This window comes from Copidosoma floridanum, unplaced genomic scaffold (genome assembly GCF_036245765.1).
Source record: "Copidosoma floridanum isolate Cflo_tuat_1 unplaced genomic scaffold, Cflo_Japanese_pri ptg000008l, whole genome shotgun sequence".
Classification (NCBI taxonomy): domain Eukaryota; kingdom Metazoa; phylum Arthropoda; class Insecta; order Hymenoptera; family Encyrtidae; genus Copidosoma; species Copidosoma floridanum.
The window spans coordinates 3,194,057-3,213,323 of NW_028321885.1; the positions used below are offsets into that span (position 1 = coordinate 3,194,057).

A 19,267-nucleotide genomic window follows, 5' to 3' on the forward strand; every position below is an offset into this window, starting at 1 on the left:
ATTCTCTAGCGAAACATTTTTCATGATAAATTTAAGCAATAAATTATCATCCGACTGAGAATGCCCCTATTGTGTAAAGTAAATAGGAGTATAAAAAGTACTTGAGGCATTGTAACAAAGATAATTTCAAGTAAGAACTCTCAATAAATTGTTTCAAGCAGTGACATTTAAAAAAAATCGTAATGGCGGATAAATATGGCTGCCAAAGTTAAACTACCTTACCGTTAAAGGATGTTTTTTTGCGAAATTGTACGTAAAAAACTAATTAAAAAAAAAACTACAATCTCTTTGGTACATATCTACACCAGTTAACACGGACCAATATTTATTTTTTATACTAAAGTCTTTTTGTCGTTTCTAATCTCGGAAAACCCTTAGAAAAACCAATTTTCGAATGCTACTATCACTTACATTATCCAAAATTAATAAAAAAGATAAGATTTTGATATTTTTTTACTCGTTAATTACTTAAGTAGACCTCATACTTTACAAACACTAATTTCTGTCCTTCCTTACCATGGAAAATCTCCAAAAAATGTGAGTTTTAAGTGTGTCGAACACTCAAGTATTGTGAATTTATAAAAAAATACCATTTCAAAACAATTTTACTTGCTTAACACCAACATAAATATTTTATGTAAGAAAGTTCTTTTATGTTCTCCCTCACCTTAAAAAATTTTTGTAAGAGTTAATTTTCAAGTAGAATTTTCTCCCACGTTACTGTAAAAATATGGGTGTTTACCATAATTGCTCGCTCTCACTTCATTAGGGCAAATATTACCATATTATTGACCAGACTCTTTACCTGCCATTTCTTATCTCAAGAAAGATGGTGGAAAATTATTTAATAGCTGTGATAAAAATCTAAACTATCTTGGAATTTAATTGTATATAACGTCATGAGGCAAGGAATAAGTATATTCCTGGTCACGTGTATATTGCCACCCAAGCCGAAGCTGAGGGCGGTCAATACGCAGATGCTAATTTTTCTTCATACCTGGTGGGAAGTTTGCGATCCAAAAAAAGTTATTTGTTGCTTAATTCCATATTAAATAAGCACACAGTTGATCCACCGTTTATTATGAATGCTTATGCGTTTGCTGACAGAGGCAGTCTGGCAAAATAAAGAGCAAGTAAGATAAAAAACAATGTATACGGACTCTCGTACTATATGAAATTTAATAGCATATAAAATTCAATTACACAAAATTTATGTAAAAATCTAGTATACTGGTACAATAGAAATTATACAAGTATGTTATAGTCCTATGACGGTCGTTCACTAACGTAAAAATTCTACTTAGAAACAAAACAAACATATTGGAGTATCATCAAATACATAAGCTTCATTTACATACTGATAGAAGCACTTTGAGTATTCAGACGTATAGAGACTGAGTACATCATTATTTTAAATGTTTAAGTATATCAGTACTCACTAGCTAAAATCATTAATGTTACCCTATGCAACCTCCATCCACACTGCATAAGTATTGAGGTTATGATCCGAGTCTTTTGGTTTTCGGCAGCTGAGTATAGTACATTGTTGACTATAGCTATGTACACATGAGTAGTAAACGACTAACATAATGAGATCACTAGAAAAGAGCTGTGCAGTATGTTAGTATGCAACAAAAAGATTTCCATCGTGGTCAGGAATACATAACTTCCCAGATTGAAATCAGAACGGGAATTCAAGCTTCCTATCAGCGTGTGATGAAAACAAATTTTGTTAATACACTTGTACTTTTTGCTTGTAGATATTAATTTATCTAAAACATAACTATTTTTTGTCATTTTTAAGCTATAAAAACATTTTAGAAAAGATTTACTATCATAAGTCTTTAATTATATGTAAAATACATTTTATGCAGGTATATTTGTTACGTAACGTGCTTCCAGTTTTATAGTAAGGTTTTTAAGCTGAATCAGTAATAATGCACGCCAGTATTTATCTTTACAGCCAAAGGATCTTATGAGGCGTATAAAGTTTTGCAGATAACCAAAATAATTTGACTGTATCATAATCTACGAGTCCAATCATATTTACATAATTTATAGGCTTATGTAATAAATTGAAAAACATTATCTAATACAAAAAGAATCTTATCTTTTTAAGTATCAAAACTTATTATGAATTCCCAGCAGTTTAATATACACGCACTAGAGAATCTATAGTTATTTTGGGATGAAGTCCATCCCTTATAAAACCTTGTGCCTTGTTGATTCACCGTGATTAAACTTAGTGAAAAACAGTATTTTCATATTTCTGAAATGTCTTTTGCCCAGCTATACAGCGACTGTACTGACAATGTTGCTTTGGAAGCTTTTGCCAGAAAACTTGCCCGATAAGCCTCTCACTAAAATATAACTTCTAAAACGCCAGATTCACTTTTGCCATGTGCTGTTGCAAAGAAATGCTACTTTGCAACAGTTTCCAAATTTTACTTATAATTGCAAAGGTTAGATATTACATATTAATTTTTGTAATGCTGCGTAGTTTCATCAGTTACATTTATAAATTTCTTGATAATTTTTTTATTTCTCATGATTTTTGGAACTAATTATTTATAAATGGTAAACACTGCAGACGTATCATAGTTTCAACCATCAGATAAAAAAATACAGCTGTTTTGTATAAGTTCTAACTTGGCTTAGTAATAGTCAATAACCGAGAAGACTGTACGCTGTTCTTCACCCGAAAAAAAGCTTTGAAAGCGTTTTGAACTTCGTAAGAAAAATTTTAAAAAAAATTTATCTCGACAAAAACTTCTCTTTTGAACTTCGTAAGAAAAATTTTTAAAAAAATTTATTTTGACAAAAACTTCTCTTTTGAACTTCGTAAGACAGATTTTCAAAAAAATTTATTTCAACAAAAACTTCTCCATTTCTTCATTCCTGTTTTTTTGTCAATATAAATTCTTATTAATGTTTTGCTATAAAAAACATATTTTTATAACTTAAGCTTTCTGCCAAAGGACTTATAGAGTCTGATGTTGCAGCTGTTACAGTTTGTAACGTAGACCTATGAGTTCTAATCTCAATGCTCTACTGTACTTTATCACTAGACTTGCTGTCCATAATTTGTATTCATAATGTTGAAAGAGCCAATGTATCAGAAAATTTTGAACACTGTTTAAGGTAACAATCTAAAAACAGTGTTTTGAAGGCATGCCACTTGAAACAGTCACGCTAATCATAAAATACATCTTTTGTACGGATCTTTATATCATCTCATACTACTTAACAGATTTCATGTTTAGTACAACACACAAACTGAGGGTATGTTTCTCTTGGTCCAGCCGATAAACGATTTTGTGCCCGTACTTTTCGGAAAGTACAGAATCTAATACCAATATCAGTGTAGCTCTTTTAAAATAGTATGTTATTCACTTAAATCAAACAATAAGAGCCTTTTTTGCACACTTAATCATGTACCATACACTGTTATTAAAGGCACATCCTGAACCCCTGGTATAAGTCTGCTTACTATGTCATCATTATAAAAATTAACTCATTTTAATTGGATGTCTCCTGGTAAATTTTTACCAGCCTTTGCCATGACATCAGCCAACACTTTTGACAATTATAAATATTCCGCTCTCTTTGCTGCATGTGTCAAAAGGTCTAACTCTTCCGATACTTTTCTAATACTCCATGAAAGTGGGACTACAGTTAAAATTGAGTCATTATCATTACACTTCGTAGATTTATCAGTTTCCATACTATTAGTGTTCTCACAATTACTATCGGTGAACATACTCCTATCAACAGGCTTTAATCTGCAAGCATTTAAAATTATTTCATTTTTTAGACAATGTCATTATTTTCGTAGAAGTGACTTTGATATTTTTCTGAGATTTGACCCTTTCTGATTTGGCAAACCATTGACCACGTAAGGATTTATGCACCTAAAGTTGCAAACTTTGTAAGATATAATGATAAGTTTTTAATCAATTCAACATTTGCTTTACTAGATACTCCATTATCACAAAATTACTACTATAAAGCTGTACATAAGTGTTACTTTAAAACAAAGATAAATACAGTGATTACAAACTATTTGTAAAGAATCAACTAATAATATTGTTAGAAATATCGTCAAAGCAAATTAAATGTCGCTGATGTATGCAGTTACATAGTTAATATTGTAGCCATGCAACAATCTACTAAGGTATGTATGTGTGCAGTTATCAATATAGAAAAAAAAACAAAAAATTAAATGAGTAGCATGGAGTCGGCTTAGGTACATATTTGTTGGCTAAATAAGATTTTACTTATACTTTAAAAATATTGTGAAAAAAGTTTGAAGCAACAAATAATATTTTACTATTCATGAGGAGTTCAAAAAACTAATATCACCGATAAAATTGTATTAAAAAATAAATTTCACTATTCCAACAGCCACATACGACAACTATTACCACACTTGCATAGCGAATTTAAATCTTGTTATTAGTAAGTACTGAGATGTACCTTCGAACACTGTCTGCCATTAACCAAGCTAAAAACTAGGACTTACACCTATATATTTTGCGTTTGTAATTACCGCAAATGACCGTAACATGCTTCTTCAGTCTTAATAACGTCAATATTGATCACGCTAAAAATCGCTATTCTCAGGTTTTTTGATGTGCTGTTTAAGAATTTAACAATAAAAGTCCTCACCAATAATAAACAATTCTTAACAAAGTATCTTTAAATTATGTTTTAATATGTATTAAAGTTTCAACTATACTTATCGAGGTAAAGTTGTAAATTATTTTACAAGCAGCTGGCTGGTTACTGATAAATTTCAAATCAGCATTATGAGGAGGATTTTTAAAGTAAGAAACATACCGCAAAATTAATCATACGAAGTTGTGCTCATTCAGTACAGAATAGGTGGAAACGGATCATGGTACAAGTTTTATAAAATTTATCGAAATTCTATGTATGATCTCTTTGAAAAAAAAATATCAGACTCCGGTGGATAATATTATTTTATGTTTTTTAAGAGAGTAAGAGCGAACGAGATTGATGAAATGCTATATTTTACGGCAATACAGGAGAAAATCATGCTTAAAAAACCACTCATCAGGATTTTAGTGAAAGTTATGGAGAATATACGAGAACTTTTGTAAAGAAAAGCAGTATGTCAGTATTAAGCAAGTGAAACTGCATCTAAATGGTGTTTCCTATAAATTTACAACAATTTAAGTGATCGAAACACCTAAAAACCGAATTTTTCAGACATTTTTCAAGGTAAGGAAAAATAGAAATTAATTTTCGTAAAGTAGTAGGTCTATATGAGTAATGGTTATAAAAAAGTTAACTAAAATTTAATTTTTTCATGAATATTAGATAACTAACGTTATCATAATACTCAAAACTTGCCTTTTTAGAGGTTTTTTGAGGTAAGAGATGACGAAAGCATGTTTAGATGAAAAATGAAAATGTTATTGTATTAACAAGGGATAACAACGTAGCAAAAGAATTAGTAGTTAATTTCTTACTCAGTTTTTTAAGTAAAGTAGCGCAAAAACCAATCTCTTATGGTGAGTTAGTTTATTTTTAGTGACCGTATTTATCTACCATTATGATTTTTTTAAAAGGACCACTGCTTGAAAAAATCTATAATTAAGTAGCTTTTAAAAGGAGCCTAAGCAACATTTTCTACGTTGCTTCAATTTTTGGACAGAGGGGGTGGCCATGTGGACAAAAAATTCTATATATATAATATCTTTTATGGTGTGAAAAACTAATGCATTTCTTTTAAGTACGTCTTAGGTAGAAGTAATTTAAATTTAAGATTTTTCTGTACATCCCAATGGTATTAACTACTTGATCTATAACTGTACGCTGTAAAAATTTTCATATCGTTTCTTCCAACTTATGGAAAAGACCAATCAAGTAGAACAAGGTTATACTTTGCGCTAAGTAAGAAAAATTTTGGCCAACCTCTTTTTTATACTTATCAACAAAGGAAAACAGTGAAATGTGAGTGGGTATGCTGTAAGGATTTTATTATTGTAAGAATCCGAATCTGTATAGGGAGTCTTCGGCCTGGCAGCCACACTCCTACTACACCTTCTATCTACTAACTTTTTTTAAACTCAGTTTAGCCGAGGTTCAAGAAAAAGTGCCAGTGAGTTGAATATCATATTATTCTACTACCTTCACTATTTACCGTGCAAATAAAAACGCAAGGAGTGTCCCTAGAACCTTTTATCCAACACTCTACCACCTCCACTTTTTACTGTGCACATTACTGTGCAGTGGCAGCAAACAGCGCATGCATGCTGTTTTCTGTTGGCACACAGCAGTTCTGCGGCTGAACTAACTTTTTTTTGGTGTCAAGGTTTAAAAAACAACAAAACTTATTCTTACAATTATATTTAAAAAAGTTCGATTTATAAGAAAACGAGAACAATAATTAAAATTATTCATACAACATAAGAATTTTAAAAAATTAAATCCTTTTTTTTAGTTTTATAAATATTGTTTGTATCAATTCCGTAGACGCAGGCAAGTCTAGGAGAAACTTTTTGTACAGTCTGACATTATTATGCACACAGTTTGCCTTGTACGCCCGATGGTAATGCAGACACAGTGGCTAATCTTATTTTATGATCTGGAGAATAGCCTAAATCAGTCATATCATGAAGTTTGAACAAGAATCCTTTTAAATATTTATTTGTTAATGAGCTTAGCACATGCAATTTTTCTTGCACTATGTAGGTATTCTTCAAGAATTATTCAAAAAGTTTTGCACATGGAATCTCTTGAGTTCCACGGTATACCATTAAAACAGCATTCCAACCATAAGTTTTTTTTTTATTCGTCTGAGAGTCATTGCCCTGGAAATGGTTCTTTAACGAAGAATAATACCATAGGATCATAGTCAGAACAGAAAAGTTGTATAGGTAATGACATAAAAGCTAAATCGTCGACAGGCTATGTAAAGCTTTGCATATTTACTATGTAATTAATTAATCATCAGTGCTTAGAACTTTCAGATGACTCCTTTTCACTATCATATTTCTTCTATACTAGTTGTTTTCTTTTCTGATGAATCACTATTTTCATGACTCCTTTCGTACTGTTATTTGTTTTTCTGCTTAGTCCACTTTACAAACCTGTCCCTCACCTTTCTATTTTCTCCCAAAACACTATGATAGAATCGATTGGCACGGATTTATGCTGATTAATACCTAAGATGTAGCTCACTAGTTTTTAAATTGAATATTTGAGTTGAAAGCCAGTTTCATGAGTAATAAATTTATAAGTTGGATGATGAGATAAAGGAATTACTTTGAATGTAACCTTATTCTTATAATCCATAAACGTAGGTACTTTTTATTTGAAAGACAAACAAGTAAAGTTACTGAAAAACAGTGGAATTAAATAAAAACATGTTAAAAAACCTAAAAAAACTTTTTCTTTGTTAAAAAAAAGCAACTTATTTGTTAGAAGATAAAGCTTTTATAATAAAGTAAGAATTTTTTTTTAAATATTATTATAAAAGTTTTAGTATTATTAAAATTATTTATAACAATGGGAGTGCAGCAAATATATTAGTTACCGTATTCTTTTGGTATAAAAGAGTGCTTAGTATAAGAAAATGTTGTATGAAAAAAGCTATTTAGTAATATTTCATAAGCTTAAATTAAGTTTATTCTATACAAATGGTGTTAAATGTATAAAAATGTACATATACTTACAGAAAACGTTTTATCATTGAATCGGTAGTAAGACTCATCTTTAAAAAAATAGGTGTAGCCATGGTAAGAGAGAGACGCATCAATATTGTCAGGCACACCTTCCCAATTTGAAATAAGCTTAGGATAAGTATTTTTTACTGGTGGTCTTAACAATGGATCGAATTTCCAAAACTTTGTTCCCTTGTAAAAGTAAATTTTACCATTGCCTGTCCAGACAGTTGCAGCATCTAAATTGTCTGGTATTCCAGTAAATCCTTCACTTATATCCTTAGGATACTCTCCATCAAGCTTTTTGCCAATAAACCGCCAGTACTTAGTTCCCTGTTCAGTAAAAATCAAATCATTGATAAGGATAGAAACGAAGTATTTTAATTTAAAGTTTTTTTCAAACCAAGCTCATATTTTTATAGAACCATACTTAATATTTAATTATAATACTTAATAAGAATACAGGCTAATCTTACTATCTAAGCTTTATGTCTGTATACCGCATTTCTCGTAAGTCGAGACAACAATTACCTTGACTATTTTTAGATACATAAAGTGATAGTCAGGAAAAAATGAGTTCTCTGAATACATAATAACAAATTCCTCAGATTATTTGACTCTCAGGTCTTACTTCATTTTTTACAAACAACTTCACAATTTTGGCCGAACTGAAAATTATTACAGGCACTTTATAAGGGCCTTTAAAGCATTTTATTTATTCCTTAGAAACATAATGACCGATAAAGAAAAAGATAGTTTTTTGCTTTTTAACTATTAATTTAACTACTAACAACAATAAAATTTGCTAACATTATTTCTTATGCTTCACTAACTTCTTGTTACTACAAAAAAAAAATCTACAAATCAAGAAAAAATCAGAACCTTATTCATTTAAAGTTATTTGTAAAATACAATGACAATTAGGTGATCTCCCTGACTGTCTTGAAATAAAAAGTAATGTTTAGAAATATAACACTCATGACTTAAAACCAACAGTAATCAAGTGGATCCATACAAGTGGTTTACATAATGACTTACTTATGTTGTGTACAGACTTTGCTACCTGTGTTACTTTCATCTTTTGGCAGAGAAAAATAAGGTTCTCAAAACCGTGAAAAATAGGTTAAGGAAAACAAATAGACGGGAGCCTAAATGTATGGCATCGTTGCCCGAATGCGACAGTTAGAAAGTTTGCCTTAGTAGCCAAAGCATAAGAACGTTAGAGGGTGATAGTCTTTCATAACAATAGTATACTAAGCTCAAAACTTAAAGTTAAATACGTAGAATAATATCGTTATTTGTCTACTTTAACAAAGATACACGTCATTGTTTTTTTTGTTGCAAAATATACTTGGATATCAGTTTTTTGAGTTTTTATTAAGTATCTTGCTAAGTATTAGTTTAAGAAAAAAAAAATTAAAAAAAAAACTGAAAAGCCAAAAAACGAAGAAAAAAAACGAAAGAAGTGAATATACGTGTTACAACATTCAAAATTCAATGAAAATCAGACATGTAATGAAAGTTTGAATGTTTCCTTCTGGACAACAGGTCTAACTTTTTAATGTCAAAGTAGTGGCCTATTGTAAAATTAATAATTAAAAATCTTGATTTTGTGTTAAATATTAAATTTACAACAAAGGCAAAAGAAACGTAGTGCAAATGATGAAACTTTTTTAGTAAATTTAAGAAAACCAAGTTTCTACTATAGGACGAATGAAAGCTAAAATACCATACTTTAAGTACTTATGCAATCTTGGCAGTATATCTAAATTGTCTTTTTTCGACTTGCACGATCTTTCTACCAAATGTTTATTGTACCATAAACATTTTTTGATATCAATTTGGTCAACCCTTTTGCACGTAACGACTAATTGGGTTAGTGAACAATAGCATGTGAACAGTACTTTAGCAGCTGCAGCCACCGCGAGTTACACATATGCAATAGCACAAAAAATGCTTTAGCAAAGCGTTTTGATGTTGTGCTTCAAAATTCACATATAGTGTCCACAGTGCATAAAAAACTTAAGGGATACCTTTGCTTCTACGGCTCCAATAGAAACCTTTTTCTTTCATTCATGTAACAATAGTTAGCGTTATTATTTGCACTGGATTTTTTGTCTATATTTAAGGCTTAAAAAAACCACCTCGTATTAATGTTTATTGTTCATTACTTTTTGAAGTAAAAGTATGCTAATTTGTGTAAAATTTCTAATTTTTTTTTTATTTTTTAATGTCACAACATGTATTCCCATGAATTTTAATTTATTTACAGTTCTTAGCCTTCTTGCTTGTTTTGACTATGAAAAAGTTTTTCTCGTTTTGAGCACACAATCCTTGTGCAAAATAATCACATAAACAACTTATGTATCAAAGATTTTGCTCTTAAACCACTGCTTATGGAAACAATTGATAAAAAAAAGAAAAAGCTGACTTCCAAGTAGTACTAGAATAAAAAACACTTACATGTATCTCCGTCAAAGTGTTTACTTTTTTGTTCACCCTTTATTGCTTAATAAAGGGTGCTACTGTACGTTTTTCTTGAGCTTAATATCGTGTTGTTACAAAGGACTATTTCTTTTCTAACCTTTTTTTGTTCTGCCACCCTAATATTGAGTTGCTAAGAAAACTAGCATAGTAACATAGCATGGCACTAAAATTTTAAGTAGCTTGGTTGTAAGCTCTCTTTAAACTAAATATTCAAGAATCAGGTAAAATGTCACGAAAGACCAATTAAGTTGGCCTCAACTGTAGATACCAACTAGTCTCTAGCTTCATCGTATGAAGTATTTGCTGATACGTAGACTTTACTTAGCTAGGTTCTGTCTGTTACAATTTCACCTTTGCAATTTTGTGATAAATACTTTTAATTAATTTTAATCTACCCTTAGATAAAACTGTAAGGAACTGCTGTATCACAAACAGCTCTGCAAATACTTCTCATCTTTATGACCTTCAAACAAATTCTTAGTTCAGCAGTTGTTTTTATATTAACTTCTTAAAATTCTGTTTCTGCAAAGTAGTGTATTACGTCATGAGGCAGGAAAGTAGTGCATTCCCCTCCACGTGTATATTGCTACCCTCGGCTTCACCTCGGGTAAATTGGGCAAATACGCGGACGGTGATTTGCTATTTTCCTGCCAAGTGACGTATACGATTTTTTTTACACTCGGCAGGAAGTTCACGACCCAAAAAAAGTTATTTGTTGCTTGATTTAATATAAAATCAATACACAGTCGTTCCGTCGTTCAATGTGAACGCTCATGCTCTTGTTGATCTAGGGACTCTAGGGAACTAAAGAGTAAGTGAGATAGAAAACAATGTATAGCGACTGTGGTACTGTATGCAGCAGCTACTCTCGTAGAAGTCATTCAATTATGTATAAAATTCAATTGCACACAAAATTCATATTAAAATCTGTTATACTGGCACTATGGAAGTCATATTAGTATGGTATGCTCCTGTGACGGCTGTTTTCTTACATGAAAAATTTACTTGGAAATAATATACAAACTTCATTCACATACACTTCCACAATCACTTTCAGTACTCAGATGTATAGAGACTGAGTACTTAGTTATTTTTAAATGTTAAGAATAACACTACTCACTAGCTAAAATCATTAATCTTACACTCTGCAATCCTTATATTCGTATGGCATCAGTATTGAGGTTATGATCCGGGTGTCTTGGTTTTTGTCAGCCGAGTGTAGTACATTGTCGACTATAGCTGTATACAAATAAGTAGCTGACGACTGACATAAGAAAGTAATCAGGAGAGAGCTGCACAGTAGGTTAGTGTGCTACAAAAAAATTCCTGTCCTGGTCAGGAATGCACAACTACCCAGCCTGAAATCAGGACGGGGATGCAAACTTCCCGTCAGGGTGTGATGAAATAGTATATTGCGTACGAGTTTGCAAAGGCTTTGATTAACGAACTTACGAGCCGAAGGCGAGGGCTGTAACGAGGTTTGTAAAGAATCATTTTTGAACGAGTTCCGTATACTACTTTTCCGCCTGAGAACCGAAAATCAAGCGGTGAAGGTACTATTTTGAGGTAAGAAGGCGGAAAATGCAACTACAGTAAATGTATGCTTAAAAGTAATTTTTAAACATGGGATCCCTTCAAAAGTAATAGTAGTAATTTTTCAAAACATCAAGATTTTATAAGTGCATGTGAAAAATTTAGTCATATTGTTAAATCTATACTGCTAATAGAAAAAGACTACCCCTATCACAGAATGTCTAAGCCCCGTAACCCTAATGGGAAAATCAGAGTCGTGTTTTATACATCCTTTAACACATTATTCGTAAATTGACTTTCAATACACAACTTTAATATAACAAATTAATATCTAGATAGTTTTAACTCACTAGCGCTTGCACAAAATTGCTTTTACAGCTAATATTGTTAAGATGCTCTGGCAGATGTATTACGGAGGTGGGCATTATCTGATGATGTTCAAATACTCTAAGGTACTTCATTTGAAGATAAAGCATTGTGGAACTAAATGACGCATTTTTAAGGGCTTTTTCCATGCTTACTACACTAGGAAAAAATTGAAAGTCACGCTCACCCAAAATCTCTTTGGTGGCTCAGCCAAGTCATTGGATCGATTGTTCTTCCGGCTTAGGTGAGCAGTTCACGCTAGACAGAAAAGCAGCACTATGAAAGCCTTGGATGAGCAGACACCACAGTTTTCGTTGAACAGTTTTAGCAAAATACAATTATCTATTTCTATAAATCTGTTAATTATTATTCATAAATACGTATACTAACTTTGTTTAAATCTAAAAGGTAAATATGCAAGATATAAATAACATGTTTTGTAAGCATAAGTAAATCATTTAAATTTTTTAAGGGCAAACAAAGCTGTCCGCTCGATCAAATAAAGTTAGGAAAAAATTTGCGAAAACAATTTTAAAATCATGCATGCTACAATTAGTTGTAGTTAAAATTATAAAAATTGAAATATTTTAATAGGAAATGAAGTAAATGACACAAACAAGTGTGCATTTTTTTCGCATATCATTGGTGTAAAAAATATTTTTTTACGTGCCTTTAATTATCTAGAATATATCTCGAAATTAAATGATAACTAATTTTTTTTAATTTATTTTTTAATAATTATGAGATTCATAAATTTCATACATAAATTCTTATGTAACTAAAACTTTTTTTTGTGCGTGTAAAAGCCATTAAAAAATGATTCCTATAATTAAAGTGTTCTTGTACGTGTTTAAACAAATATTTAATCGTTTAATAAAAAACTTTTATTTAACAAAGATAAGACCTATTAAGAAATTATAAAATACGTTTTATTACAATGTAATAGTTTTCCATTATATTGAAAACACGTAGAAACCTTTAATACATTGTTATACCTAACTATTTTATTCAAATAGCTTTTTGTGCTACAAAGTAAACTTTAAATTGTGCATCAAAAGTAGATTTTAAATTAGAAAAAAAAATCATCTTCACATCTATGGTACACGAGGTCTGAAGGTCATCATCGTAAAATTGAAGTAAGTGGCAGCAAACGCAAACAACCGCTACAAAACAAGTTCCTTCAATGAGCTAAGCATTTTATAATCATGACATTGAAAACAATATCAAATTTAGAAAATTTAATAAAAAAAGTTACGCAATACCGATGAACTGCTACTTTAGTAATGTGGAAGGGACTTTATGTTACAATCACGTAGATATAGATGGCACTTTTTTAAAATAGACTCTTTTCTTGTACTCAACATGTTGGTTCACAAAACTTTGGGAAAGATTTGTAAGATAATAGTGTACAATTATAATCACTATTCTGATGTTAAAGTCAACAATGAAATAGCTTTTAATGAGCATTTTTATGTTTATGTTGTAGGAAAAGTATGCTATTTAAATAATATAATTATGTAAAATGATAAACCAAAAAAAGCTAAGTGTTTTTTCATACGAGCTAGCGATACCCATTATATTGTAACAAACAGTTTCTTGTAATTTCTTGTAGATTTTATCTTTCATAAATAAACATTTTTTAATAAATGATTTTAAAAATTTCTTTGAGCACATACAAGAGCACTTCGATTGTAGAAATTATTTTTGATTCACTTTTAAACGCACAAAAAAAATTTAGTAATACGAGGATCTATGTATATAAAATCCATAAACATCATGATTATTACTAAATGATTTAGGGAAACTTTGTTTTAATTCCATTTTGAGAAGTATCCTAGTTGATTGAAAGCAAGTAAAAAACTATGTTTAACACAAATGATATATAAAAAAAATTAACACCTGTTTGTGTAATGTAATTAATTTATTATGTCAATATTTAAACTTCATTACTTTCAATAATGACTCATTAGAATACGTATGCTTTTAAAATTGTATTTTGAATGTTATTTATTAACTTTTTTTAATCAAGCGTACAGCTTTGTGTGCCCTTAAATCAATAAATAAATGTATCGTGAAAGTAAGCTTCTGATAAGAGCGTTGATGTCATGTAGTGAACGGCCATTTTATCAGTGGATTTTATCCATTGCCAAATCATTATTAACCGTTTAAGACTAATGATTTACGTAAAAAAATCGTTGATCTTAAAATAAGTGGCAAGCTGGTTTTGTAAAAATTTTCCAATATTGGGTTAGTATCAATGATGCTTGCTTTTTGGCAATATGATAAAAGTAGACTGGTGTGATAAACGAAATTCCATAACTGCTTACTAGTCTTCTCTCTCAGTCCTCAGTTAAATGTATTTCGAAGTTAAAACCAAAATTTACTATGTGCTTTGGTACACAAGTATAAAGATATACTTCTGTAGCAGACAATATGAGAATGTAGATACATTTTCTACAGTACGATGTCTTAAATAACCTCAATTTACTGCAAAGTTTTAAATATGGTGCAATTATTCTCCAAATTAACGTCACCCTTACACCAATCATACATGCTGATGTATACTCTCGCTTTCGTTAATGCGTACATAACATCCTTAATATGTATAAACAAAAAGACTGAGAAGAAACATTCTGCAATACCGTTTTAACTTTAATAGGGTAGTATCATATGACAGTGAATCAAAAAACTTTACTACTACAGAAGTAAAAGCATATAAAAAGGATAGCACGCAAGTAAAATGATATGATTTTCTTTTAGAACTTTGTTTGCATACCTCAAGAATGACAAAAAATTTTTTAATATTGTGCGACTTGATTTTGAAATGGTAAGAAAAAAATGTTAGTACATAGACAGTTATAATTTTGTCCAACTAAAAACAAATAAATAACGTATCAATTTATTAATACAAAAAACCTGTTTGAATAAATTGTTGTCTTAAAAATCTTAACAAAATCTGGTGTTTAAACTAAAAACTGATTAGGCTAAGTCATAAATTTTTGTTATGGAAATTGATTTATTAATGAGTAAAAGACATATTTATGTAGCGAATAGATAATTCGTGCATGTGCCAGAAGGAATGCACGTTAACGTATACTTTGTACGAGAGGTAGCCTCTCAAAGAAATAAGCAAACGAGTAATTGAGAAATCTAGCGAGCAAATAAGAAAACTAGCACTCAACTGCGTTAAGTATAACTGTGGCCAGAGTAACTGGGCTCTAAGCGGCGAATTCGAACATACTATAACGAAATAAGTGAATTCCAAGTCATTAAAAAATACAGTTGTGTACATTGAACATCTTGTAGCACATAATTCTATACGCTTAATGGATTTTATCTGAAAGGGGATATTTTCTATAAAATATCCTATTCTACTAATTGAATGTCTTTAAAAAATTTTTTTTTTTTTAATAATAACAAATAAAAATAATTAAAAATCTCAATAAAACCTATAATTTATTAATCAAGCAAAGAAAGCTTGATAGTCTACACGCAACAATAAATAGTAAATATGTATAATCGTTCAATGCACACAGAGATAGTGCAGATGATGGCGAAAAATTATTTGCAAAGTAGCAATAACAAGCCCTGACAAGCAATAAAGCAAATCTTTCTCCAGTGTAATTGATATGTGGAAACCCTCTGCCTACCTAGACCCGAAACTCTCGTACACTCGTATACACTTTGATTCATAGACTCTAAGAAAACAAGGATATATTACGACGGCCGATACCATAAACATCAGAAAGCTTATATCTACCGTGTGTTAATAATACTAACCGGTGTCTACTCTCAAATCTTTGATAAATGATTGCTTATAGCATCGTGATGGCGTATCCAGAAGTAGTTGAGATGCTAGAAGTGGCGTCAGCGTTTCTCAGGTGAATTTCCTGGGTTAATCACTTGAGAAGTGCTCAAAGCACTCATAGAGCTTCAAAACTGTCCTTACTACACGAGACTTTTAATGATAGGTATAGAGTTTGTAGCAGAAGATTTAGTAGCGGAAAAATTAATAAATGTTTTGTCTTGTACACGAAATTGTTCATAGTTTGTGAGGGAAAAATAAAATAAAAATCAAAACTAAGTTTTGATACCTAAGCACAAGTTTTAAATTTTATTAGGACTTTTCAACATTTTTTTAAATGTAATTGATAAAAGTATTCGTTGGTGTAGAACTGTGCCAACAATCAAAATGAATATAAGGGACTGAAAAAGTGATTAAGTTCTCAACTTTTTTTCTATTTGCTATGCGCCTATGTCAGGTGGCGGTGGCGAGTGAGAGAAATTTTCCCTCACTAAGACTACCAGAATGCATGGAGCTTTATAGGAGAGTTTTTTAATAAATTAAAAAAAGGTTATTAAGAGTAGATTGACCCAATAAATCAGTGATTTCAGTGTGTATTATGTTAGTGTACAGTAATAAATTTTGTTTGGTGTTGTCATGTGTATTATTGGACTACAAGATTGGAAAAAATAAAAATATAGATTGCGACCGTGATAACATAGCATATATAAGTGCATTATACATGCTTACACTTGCGTAAAGCTTAAAGGATACAGTTAATCCATGGAAACGTAATATAAATGTATTAAAGTTAACACAACCTGTCATTAGTATTTACGTTTATTGAGCACTGTGTTGTGAGAAATAGATAAATGTAAGCACTACTTGTGTTTCTCAAGCTCCACACAAGTGCAAGCATGTATATGCACGTATAAATGCTGTGTTATTACGATCGCAACCCATGTTTTTATTCTTTCCAATCTTGTAGTTCACATGACAATACAAAAAAAATGTATTAATGTACACTAACATAAGATATACAATCAAATCATTGATTCATTTGCATGCATTCTGGCAATCTTAGCGAGGGACAATTTTTCTTACTTCACGGCACCACCTGACATAGGGGCATGTCAAATAAGAATATAATTACATTAAATAGGTCCAAGAAAAAAATATAGTTATGATAATTTTTGAGTCTGCTTCTTTGACGAAATATTCCTCTCCACATGAAGAAGGTAGAGACCAGTTTTAACTTTTTTGTAAGTTTCTTTATAAATTTTAATTTTAGTGAACAAAAAATTTGGTTTATCTGGTAGTTATTTTGCTTTTGGCTAAAAATGTTTAAATTCAAAATTAATAGTTTATGAAGTAAAAAATCATAACTTTTATACCATTATATGAAAGTTATATTAGGATTAAAAATAGTAGGTAAAGTATTACAACTCGAAACTTATAAAAAAATTGTAAAATTAAAAAAATTTGCTTATTAAAAAAAATAAAAATAAAAAAAGGAATTAAATAAAGGAAATACAAAAAAATAAAAAAAATGTAATAAAATGAAATATCAAAAAAAAATAAAACAAGAAATAAAAAAAAAAAATTAAAACAAGAAACAAAAAAAAATAATACAAGAAATTAAAAACAAAACCAGGGGGTATAAATGGGTCATGGGACCCACGGTAAGAACGAAGTTCTTTAAACATGACATGAGTATAAAAACACAATTTCTCAGGTAACAAGGGGGTCGCCAGACCCGTAGAAAGAACGAAGCTCTATAAACGTTAGTACTGCATTCATGTAGTTCACTAAACAAAAACTTAAAAAACGAATTAAAGAAAAAAATTAAAAAAATAGTTCAGTACTCACGATGGTTGAACTTCGTGAGAACGGCGTGCATAAATACAGTACTCACGAAGTTTAACCATCGTGAGTACTGAACTATTTTTTTAATTTTTTTCTTTAATTCGTTTTTTAAGTTTTTGTTTAGTGAACTACATGAATGCAGTACTAACGTTTATAGAGCTTCGTTCTTTCTACGGGTCTGGCGACCCCCTTGTTACCTGAGAAATTGTGTTTTTATACTCATGTCATGTTTAAAGAACTTCGTTCTTACCGTGGGTCCCATGACCCATTTATACCCCCTGGTTTTGTTTTTAATTTCTTGTATTATTTTTTTTTGTTTCTTGTTTTAATTTTTTTTTTTTATTTCTTGTTTTATTTTTTTTTGATATTTCATTTTATTACATTTTTTTTATTTTTTTGTATTTCCTTTATTTAATTCCTTTTTTTATTTTTATTTTCATATTTAATCTTTTTTTTTCATTCCCTTTTTTATTTTATTTTTTTTTATTCCGTTGTATTTATTCATGTCTTTTGTAATTTTATTTCATTTTATTTTCATATTTCATTTCATTAATTTTTTTTTAAATTTTTTTTTCCACTTATTTTTTTGCGATTTTATAGCTTATTAATGCAATTTTTATTTTATTTTCATATAATTACTCAATGACATTGTGCCATTATTTGTTTATCAAATTCAAAATAAGTACCCTTAAAAACCATTAAAATGATATGAAACTCGAATTATATTTATATAATGATCTTACATAATTCATTTATAATTGATTTACTTTGAATTACTTTATTTATATAATTATGTGATAATGTAACATAATTTGTTTATCGAATTCGAAACAAGCGCCTCTAAAAACCATTGATACATTCTTCAACTCTATTCCACATGTTTTGTTTTTTTTTTTTTTTTTTTTTTTTTTTTTTTTTTTTTTTTTTTTTAATCAAGTATTTAGAAAACAAATACAAATATAATTTATCATGATTCGAATGAATTATCAGTGAATGCATGTAAAAATGGAATATTTCAGTTACGAACCATATTATAAGTACAAGAAATCAATTTTCTACAAACGGCAGCGCTCGTAGCAGAGCGGGTAAGATACTGGACTCACATGCAAAAGGTCGAGGGTTCAAATCTCTTTATTGGAAAATGTTTTTTTTTTTTTTTTTTTTTTTTTAGAATTGTACAAGAAAGAAATTCAAAGTGAAATAAAAATTATTGTGAGAAAATAAAATTGGGAGTGTGAGGGAGAATGGTGGGCAAAGGTGTGTGGAAGAGTAACACGGACGGTTGGCCGATATACATATATAGTGGGGAGAGGGGAAGTGTATAGAGAATAGTCGGTGAGGGGGACGGGGTAAGGGGGGGGGAAACTTGAGAGGAAAAGTAAACCACTTTCGATTCAAAAAAAAAAAATCTGTCGGTTTTAAAATTCCAGCCCCCCGAGTAACGCGACATAAAGAACTTCGTTCTAAAAATTTTTTTAGGAAGAGGTATTCAAGGGAACTGAATACAAATAAACTTCCAGATTTCCAAAATTTAAAATGG

At 30.2% G+C, this 19,267-nt stretch overlaps 1 protein-coding gene across 1 annotated transcript in view; it reads right to left on the bottom strand.

Moving 5' to 3' along the window:
• LOC106639005 (matrix metalloproteinase-14-like) overlaps nucleotides 1-19,267 on the bottom strand; it is a 797,797-nt gene that overhangs the window by 45,108 nt on the left and 733,422 nt on the right. Inside the window, exon 8 of the mRNA XM_089589223.1 lies at nucleotides 7,704-8,024. Coding sequence (XP_089445349.1) covers nucleotides 7,704-8,024 — 321 coding nt within the window. The remainder of the gene's footprint in view (nucleotides 1-7,703; nucleotides 8,025-19,267) is intronic.